We start from the raw sequence: 9,963 nt of genomic DNA, 5'->3' as shown, positions 1-9,963 counted from the left end.
CGTACTTCCACCTCTATCTACCTACCACTCTTCCTGTCACGTCAAAGTCCTCTGTAGCGTAGCTAAGCCACTTCTCTAGGCCAAACCCTCACACACCTCCTTTGGCAAGGCAATATGGGAAAAGAAGACTACCTAGGTCGCCCAAAAGTCCTACCCTAACCTACTATTCTACTATAATCCTAGTTCTCCATGTCGTCCTATCCGACGTCATGTCCTCCGACAGGCCAAGTTCAATTAGATCCTTCGCTAATCGATCCTCCCACCTCATCTTTGGTCGTCCCCTTCTTCGTATGCCGTCCACGTGAATAGACTCCGCTCTCCTTAGTGGTGCAGTTTCGTCCCTTCTCCTAACATGGCCAAACCATCTCAAGCGTCCTTCCCTTAGCTTGTTAATGATGGTCCCTACTTCAAGTTCTACTCTAAAAACTCCCGTCGGGATCCTATCTGCTAAGGTCTTCCCGCAAGTCCACCTTAACATCCTCATCTCAGCTACCTCTACTCGAGCCGCTTGGGCTTTCGTTATCGCCCAACATTCTGACCCGTATAGCATAGCCGGTCTAATAGCCACTCTATAGAACTTCCCTTTCAGTTTTAGCGGGATCCTCTTGTCGCACATGACTCCCGTAGCTGCTCTCCACTTCATCCATCCGGCTTGGATTCGATGTGTCACGTCTTCGTCTATCCCATCCGATTTGTGTATCACTGATCCCAGGTATCTAAAAGACTCCTTCGGACGCAATATGCGGCCCCCAATGGTAATAACCTCATCCCCATTTTGTCTTATCTCCTGGTTATCGAAGTCACATCTAAGGTATTCTGTCTTCTCTCGGCTTACACACAAACCATGGTCTTCAAGGGCTTCTCTCCATTTCTCTAGCCTCTGGTTTAGTTCCTCCGTCGATCTCGCTATCAGCGCAATGTCATCGGCAAAAATCATACACCACGGTAGTTCCTCTTGTAGGCCCCCGGACAGTTCGTCTAGGATCAACGTGAAAAGGTATGGGCTAAGTGCCGAACCCTGGTGTAGGCCCATATCTACCGAGAAAAGTTCCGTGTTCCCCACAGGGGTTCGAACACCGGTCTTCGCCCTATCGTACATATCCCTAATAACCCTAATGTATCTCCTGGTAACCCCTTTCACTTGTAGCGTCCTCCAAATCAGTTGTCGTGGTACACTATCGTATGCCTTTTCCAAATCTAGGAAGGCACAGTGTAGCGCTTTTTGTCTTTCCCTATACTTCTCCATAAGGCTTTTGGTGATATGAATAGCCTCCATTGTCGACCTACCTGGCATAAAACCGAATTGGTTCTCTGCCACCTTTGTAACCCTTCTAAGCCTCATCTCTATCACTCTCTCCCATAGCTTCATGGTATGACTTAGGAGTTTAATGCCCATATAGTTGCTACAACTCTGCACGTCCCCCTTGTTCTTATAGATAGGTATGACCTCGCTAAGTCTCCATTCTTCTGGCATTTTTGCACTTGTCCAAATCTTGTTGAAAAGGCTTGTCAGCAAGCTTATCCCCACATCTCCCAAGCATCTCCATGCCTCGATAGGAATTTGGTCTGGACCTGTTGCTTTGTTTCTCCCCATCTTCTTTAGGGCAAGCCTTACTTTCTCTTGGCTGATCCTCGGAGTATCGTCGTCGTCGCAACATATGTCTGAGTGAGTACCGTGATCAATTCCTCCTTCACTTCGCCCCGACTCTCTTCTATTAAACAGGTTGGCGAAGTACTCTTCCCATCTTTTCCTAAGGTCTTCCACCTTCACAATGCTCCGTCCGCTTTCATCTTTAATATAGATGACGTCTCCTAAATCCCTACGTTTTCTCTCCCTTGCTTTAGCAATTCTGAATATATCGTTTTTGCCTTCCTTTGAGTCTAGTTTCTTATACAGTTCTTCGTACGCTCTTTCTTTTGCTATAGCTACAATCTTCTTTGCCTCTTTCTTGGCTTCGTAGTATATCTGCCTAGCCAAGGACCAGTCCTCATTTGTCCCGTTTTGCTTGCTCTTGATAAGTTCTTTAAAGCAACTAAGTTTTGTCGCAACCTTGGTCTGGACCTTTTCACTGATCCACCAAGATTCCCTACCCCCTTTCCGCTTACTACCTGTCCCTCTTGTTTCCCCTAGTACCGCATTTGCCGTCTCCCTCATATATTAACTAGAAAAAGTGAAATTACATTTCAATCTTTTAATGTGATTATAATATAATATAAGTAAATAATAAGAAGCCCTATCAAGAATTCAAGATATACGGATTTTGACAAGACAGCATTGAATTCATCACAAAAGAACATTAGAGGATAAAAAAATTACAAACTCGTCACATGGAGTAAGTCATACTTTAACAATGTCATTATATATAATCAAAATTGTAGTTACAAAACTTAATATTAATATTAGCCAAAAAACATCGACGGTGCAAGTGGGGTAGAAATGAGTGCTTTGGGTACCGAGGTGGGCATGCACATGGGTTTGCCGGAAAAGTTAGCGACGGCGTGAGGGAGGCATACATTAGGGTTGGCAAGGCTACTAAGTACTGCTTCAAGTTTATTGCAGCTAGTGATCTGATGCTCACTATTCAAGTTTATTAGTCCCCCTACTTATTATTTTGCCATCACTTCATCCCCAACCCCACCTTAACTACATATATATCTATTTCTTTAATTAACCATAGGGTTAGCTTTCCTATACCCCAACCACTTAAAATTTTTTGGTATATTTTTCCTTTTAAAAGCATAACTTTTATTCACACTTTGCTCTCAAGGCATATTAGCGTTGTACATAGAATACATACGATACTTACAGAAATAATCAAAATTGCACCAGTCTTTTTCGGTTAAGAAGTCTAAAACTTTAATGTTTTACATAATCTCTTCGATTTTGACTTGTATATTAGAGAATTTTGTATCCCTTTCAAATACACCAAGCGATGACTATTACTCCAAAACCACCTAATCAAAGTACGAAGTTCTTTAAGTGAAACTAAATTTGCTATAAAATATTGACATTTTGTATACTAGGATAATAATGGTTTGATCTTTTAATTGTTAGTTTTAGGATGTTTTAGCTCTTAATTAATACTTTTACCATCCCATTATAAATGTCAAATTTTGGTGCAGAAACAGTGAGTCATATTTTCAAGGATTGCATTGTGTCAATCGATAATGTTGACATGGCTTCAAATCGCAATATCGCAATATCAGATAGGGGCCCAAGTGAGTGTTTGGACTAAATATTAGGGACGCAGTTGACAAAGAAAGCCAAAAATATTGTTGTAGAAGCTATTTTATTTATCCAGTGGTACGTAACATGGAAGTAACGATACAGTGTTGTTTTCAAACGAATCACCGTTGCCTTTTAGATTTTTCGTGAAATTGTTTCTTTTTCTTATTTTTGGATCAAATGTCATAGTATAAAAGATAGTATAGTCTGGGACGTACTTATGACAAATCTGCCCCAATTATTTCATGTAATTTTAGTGTCTTTTAATAATTCGTCGAAAGTCCGTTAGATTATAAAATTGATGTTAAAAAAATGTCATATATTTTGGTTTGTTGAGTTTTTTTCGTTAAACTTTGGCTGTAAATATATATTTTGTATCATATAGAACTTAACAAAATAATATCAATAAAAAATACATTTAAACTTTAATCCATTTATATATATTATATCATAAGTTATATAATACAAATCTTTATGTTTACGCTCAAGTTGAAATGCAAATACTCAAAATATCATACCAAGACATTTAAAATAGCTGGGATGGTGGATATTTATTTTCTTTCAAAATTTATTTTGTCAAGTTTATAGTGACTTCTGGATTTTAACTCCCTAAAAAATAGTCATTAGCCAATGGTTTTCAGTTTATATGATCTTAATAATAAAGAGATTAAGATTGTATGTGTTCAAGTATAGGCTGTATAGCCCACAATTCAGAAATAGATATATCATATTTTATATGTACTAAAGAGCATCCCCATCCATACTCTAGTTGTATATAATATAATGATAATATAATAGATGCTTAATTGTCTTTTTACTCCTAATTGATACTCGTATATTGTAGCTTAATTTTTCCAAAAAGAAAATACGTAGGCTCCCCGTTAACATTAGATATTAACTTGTGTTTTGTCTTCATGGTTACCTTTGACATTTAGATAAGCTAAACTAGCTTAACGCAGAATTATAAACGTATCAAAATCATTGTTAAATTAGACATGCACATTCGACCCTATGCCTCTCAACCATATCTAACCATAGAAGAGGGTGTAAACCAGACTAAAAAAAAGAAAAGGCGTCGACGTTATTTTAGTTCCCTTAGTTTCATGGTTTGGACTTTGGAAGGCTATTCAATTCATTCACTTAATTTGGGTACTAGCTTATAATCCATCTAATTGAACACTTTACCTATATATGCTTGAAACAAAAGGCCATGATTAAAGTCTTAACCAAGAAGGATCCAAAATAAATGTTAAGTAAGTTAGTACTTGGGGATTTGCTAATTACTAGCTAATGCCCATAGAGCAATATTTATGTCTGATTTTTAAAAAATATGAATTATGCATTTATGATTCATATAAAACATTGTAAGTATCAGACTGAACTAACAAGCATTAAATATAATGTTTTGATATAATATAAAAAATTCAGACTTCATAAAATGCATCATAAATAGTGCTCTTGGGGTACTACTTACTAGTTAGCAAATCCAATCTCTTTAAACCAAAGGCAAATTAACTTTATACTCGTACTTTTCTAAAAAATCATGGGGTAATTGAAATAATTAAGATGGGATTAGGATTAGTTACCCTTTTGGCCCTTTTTTTAATTAATTAATAGAATAACTTATACGCACATGCAAAGGTAGAGATTAGGATATCAAAAGCCATCCTAATAGTACTTCTTAGTTAGCTCAAATAGTTGAACGTCTATCTTATAAGCATGAGGTCTTAGGTTCAAGACTTGGTAAAAGTATGTAAAAGGAAGCGTCAATCAAAAAGTCAATGACAAAAAGCCGACATTTTTATAGGAATGTAATACATCAAGGAATTTTGAGGCTACCCTAAAAAACCTACTCCAAAAACAAACCTAGTTATTTAAACATGGGTATTTATTTTCATATTTTTATCTTGAAGGATATGTTAATGTCTTAATTAAAAGTTTAATGGCATCTTAGGATAAGGTCTAAGTACCATAATATCATGGTTATTTCAAATGCCACGAAGAGAGTTTCGCATATTTATCAAAAAAAATTTGAATTGATGTATTAACATTATTGTCTAATGGATATAATCAGGTGATACTTTGATGACATAATAATATTCCAGTGGTTGGTCAGTATTCTAAATTTGACGTTAAATAATAATACATCTTTCAAACTTTTAAATATTGTTATGACATGGTTTTTGAATAAATATAAATCTCATATGCAGTCAAATTTTTATGTCCTTCGTATGAAAACTTGCTTACCGGTGGTGTTTTATGCCTTGTGAAAATTATAAATGACTAATTTACTTTTTTTTTTCTTTTTAATAAAGATCATCTTTGTAATTTTGTGCAATAATTGTATTTGGAATTATTTACAAATATTGGACGTTTCTTGTCGTTATAACAATAAAAGGGAAACTACAACTTCATATGGAACAATTTCAAATTAAAGATTTTTATTATTATTCTTTTTAATTTAAAGATTGGAATGTGAAAGTTAAAACAAACTACAAGTATCATCAGTGTAATCAACCGAAATATACATAAACAAACAAAAAAATATAAAGTAATTAATTCGATTATAAATAAACAAACAAAAGGTATCCAAAAATATGACATTTTTTTTGGAAGAATGGTATACAAATATGAAGTTGAATTTGAAGTCAAGTATATGCACTGGTGGAGCGAACGTCGTATTGAAGCAAGATTATGACCCACACTATTACATAGCACACAATTTTTGAATGGCAAGAGGCCAAGAGATACATTGGTATTCAAGGGAATTTAAGATTTGCTAAAGGGAAAGGGAGTGGTGAAGGTCGGGAAGAAGGGTTGCCCAACCCTTTGGGGGAACACCGCCGTCATCTAAGCGGGTTGGAGAAGGGTTGGAGTTCGGCGGGTAAAAAGCCAGTGGAGGGCTGGGGAGAAATGTTAACGTTGGAGTGTGAAGGAGGGGGGGACCACCTGCTTTTGACATTTAAGAAAAAATTAAATAATTTAGGAAGGTTGAGAAAGTGATGAATGTTATGAAAAATAGTTGGGAGAGTTGATTGGAAGGGTTAAAAAGAAAAAATGAATTGGAGATATATGATTGGTGAGATTTGGAGGGTTGAGTTTTTTCACTACATGACTCCCTTCCCTCTAAGTAGGTAAAATGTTTCTCGCATGGAAGATAGTGGTTTTATTAAAAGTTAAACAAGTACTCGTATTTTTGAAATTAAAGTTTGAATAATATATGAAGAAATAATTTTATTTCAAAAAAAAACACACTATATTTAATAAAGATTTTAATAGATTTGATAAACATTGTCTCATATTAATCTTCTCCCATTTTGTAATATTGTTATTAGATTGAAAATTAAAAGTTAGGTTGACTACAAAACTTAAGAGTTATCAGAGTTCAATTTTGAGTTTGGTGTGTGAACATGATCGTGGAGACTTCAACAACTTCGTCTCAACTTTAGGCACACCACTCCTTTCCTCTCGTGTATCGATACTCATTCCAACTTTCACATTTTGCTTTTAGTCGTAATAATTAACATTAAACACTCTCAAAAATAAAAATATAGTTTTAATTCCGGTCTATGTCATATTATAACTTTTAACCAACAATCTAACGAAATTGCCCTAATATGTTGCTTTTTAACGGTAACTTTTAAATATAAATCGGCCCTTACCATTTAAAGCAAGAGCGGGGCTGGGGTGTCAAGGCTTCGTTAATACAATGAATTTTTTTTATCGCCAAAGTTTTTTCAAGATTTATATAATATAGTGTGTTCCAATAAGTAAAGAAAAATGTATTTTGACTCCATTACTGATATAAAGGTGGGTTCGGCTCAAACCGGTTGTTTACATGGAGTGTTGTGAAACTCGACCGATATAGCCGAATCAGATCGTGTATCGGCCGACTAACTATACGAGTTTACATACTCGGTCTGAAAATCGGCCAGGGTTACAGACTCGGATCAACTTGGTTGTATCAGATCAGGTCAACCAAAGTCAAACATTTTTTTTTTTTTAAAGTTGTTATCAATTATGTTAGTGTTTATAACAAATTGTGTTTATGTTAAAAATTTATGTTATGTTTAAGTGTGAAGTTATATATATTTTTATTATTTTCTTACATATAATTTAAAAAACTATTATTTTATACATTAAAAACCTACTATTCATCGATCCGATTCAATTTCAAGTTACACAACCTTGCCTATATGTTTATAGGTAGGGCCTAGGGTGCATATGATGATATGAACATATGTTTTTCCAAAGATGTAGTTGGACTAAGCATATAAACCCCGTGAATAAATGACAACTTTTACTTTACATAAACTCGATGACTAATGAATAACTAAACAGATGTTAACAAATAAAGACATTAATTAGTTTGTGATCGACTACATAAAAAGGCCATTAGCGATGGCTTGATTAGTATCGAGATGAGTTGTCTCGTAAACAGGCAACTCTTCTCGATACTTGCTCATTCCAATGGTAGAAAGATTGTCAAGCTCAAAAAGATCCGAGCTCGAGTCACTCTTGTCATCATCCGATTGTTCTTCGTCTTCATTATTCCTTATCGATTCAAATTTACGCTCGACCTTCTTTTGGTAATTCTTCAAAAGTTTCCTTGCAGCTTCTGAAATATCACGTTTCTTATCATGGATTGACTTATGGGCAAACTCAACACTTTCTAAACGCGTTTCATTTTCATATAACGATTTGTGTCCACGCGGCTGGCAATCTTCGCCAACAATCACGCTCACCGGATAAAACCTAACCGATCTTTTCGTTTCGCTACTCAACTTTCCTCTAGATGATGGCGTGTTACTCAAACACGACCGTGAAAATGAAGACGCCGATGAACATGTAGACGCATTAGCCGATTTTGACTTCCTATCCAAATGACTCCTCGTTTCAGTGCCAGAGCCAATGTCTCTGACACTACAGCCAGAGGAGCCATTCATTTTTTTACTATTTCCATTAGTAAATATTGAATTCAAAAGCCTAGTTAATCGGCCTCCAGGCGAAATTGGCTGCTTCACTTTCTTCAAATCACTATAAATCTTCAATGCTTTCGATTTCGTCTTCACAAATTTCCCTTCATTTTTTGCTTTTGCTTGTGGAATATCATCATACTTACACATATTGTGTCTTTCTTTCGCTCTTTTATCAAATTGGTCATCATGTTGATAAAAACTAGTTGTACTTATAGCTTTTGGCTTAGACTTTGCCCCATATATCAACTCATTTTGTGATATAGATGAATTAATATCACAAGAGCTAGAACTCGAGTGATATCGAAATGAACAACCATTTTCATTTCGTATCGAGTTCCTATCAACATCGGCAGCAGATCTCCTTCCCGTAATTACCTGTACTTTTCTCCTTTCTTTACTACAAACATTCGATGTTTGTTCGAAGTCTCGTTCATCAATCGAACGATAGATTTCGTCCAACAAACTCGAACTGAACGACGGATTTTCCTTATACCTCCTAGAAGAAGTAACATCCATATGTGTATGTATCAAACTCTAACCGAATTATTGATATAATGATTATTGTTACTTGTTAGAGAAAAAATTATAAACAGACGAAATGAAAGCACATTTTGAAACAAAAAGGAATAAATAAGGGATTTGATTTTAGTTATCTCTAAATTACGCTTCCTTTATATAAAGAAGATGTTGGTTGGGCTGGCCTTTTCTCATGAAACAAACCCATTCCATCATCATTTCTTTTTAGTCTTTTGAAAAGTATTATTTCTTTTGGAAAGTTAATTACATATATAGTACTACTACAATATTATAGAAATAATTTACGGAATGTAATCCTTACATAACTACAGAGTATTTTTTTTTTTTATCATATACAACAATATATATTAGACAGTCCGTATGATTATATGATACATATATTTTGTTGTATATGATAAAAATATATTAATTATGTAAAGATCATTATTCATAACTTACATGTGATATTTAAATTGTAATTCACCTCGTGTCCCCTGTATCGTGATTTATTTTTCTTTGTAATTGTCATGTGATCGTTCGACGTGTAACCGATAGCAAATCAATTATCAATTTTTTAATTATATATAAGGTGATAAACATTATTAATTAGTTCTGGATATAAGACAAGATAAGATAGCATTGAAGTTATTTTAAGAACAAATTTAATTATGCAATAACCTAATAACTATATATATTTGGTAAATTATTATTAGGTGTATTTTCCTTGTTAAAGCTAGTAGACTTTCCCTTTTCTAGATGATACATAACGTTGTGGATACAATCTTTCCTTTAATATATTGACAAATATTAGTAATTCATTCAATGTATTCTTAACTTATCTTACTCTAATTGTCCTTACACAAACCTTTATATTTCTTTTTTATAAAAACACTTGGATCGACTTTCTTGCGCCAAACCATATATGAAATTTCCATGAGTTTGTTTTATTGCCTCGTTTTAACGAAAACGTTTCATGAATTGAAGTCGTTATAAAGGTATAAAGAAACGATGAACATAATCCCACTAGTTATATGTTTGATTTGTCATGAGTTATGTTTAAAGGTAATCTTGCTCAGTTTTATAATTTATAATAAAAGTATTTATTGATAAGGTTTTAGACATTGCGAAAATCTCACTTTCTACATTTGTAGAAGTGAATTATTAAAGGTGTTTTTTTATAATTCTAAGTTTCATTCCAGAATATTGCATGGTTGAAGTATCGCATACTATCTAATTGGATGG

General features: G+C 34.4%; 1 protein-coding gene across 1 annotated transcript; it reads right to left on the bottom strand.

Annotated features, from left to right (window-relative positions):
* Positions 1 to 7,560: 7,560 nt before the first annotated feature.
* LOC122608523 (protein BIG GRAIN 1-like B) lies at positions 7,561 to 8,804 on the bottom strand. Its single transcript, XM_043781627.1, has one exon. It carries the CDS (start codon positions 8,719 to 8,721, stop codon positions 7,606 to 7,608), a length of 1,116 nt encoding a protein of 371 aa, XP_043637562.1. The 5' UTR covers positions 8,722 to 8,804; the 3' UTR covers positions 7,561 to 7,605.
* Positions 8,805 to 9,963: the final 1,159 nt, after the last annotated feature.

Source organism: Erigeron canadensis, chromosome 7 (genome assembly GCF_010389155.1).
Source record: "Erigeron canadensis isolate Cc75 chromosome 7, C_canadensis_v1, whole genome shotgun sequence".
NCBI classification, from domain to species: domain Eukaryota; kingdom Viridiplantae; phylum Streptophyta; class Magnoliopsida; order Asterales; family Asteraceae; genus Erigeron; species Erigeron canadensis.
The sequence above is the reverse complement of the archived record's forward strand: the minus strand, read 5'-3'. Positions and strand labels throughout refer to the sequence as shown.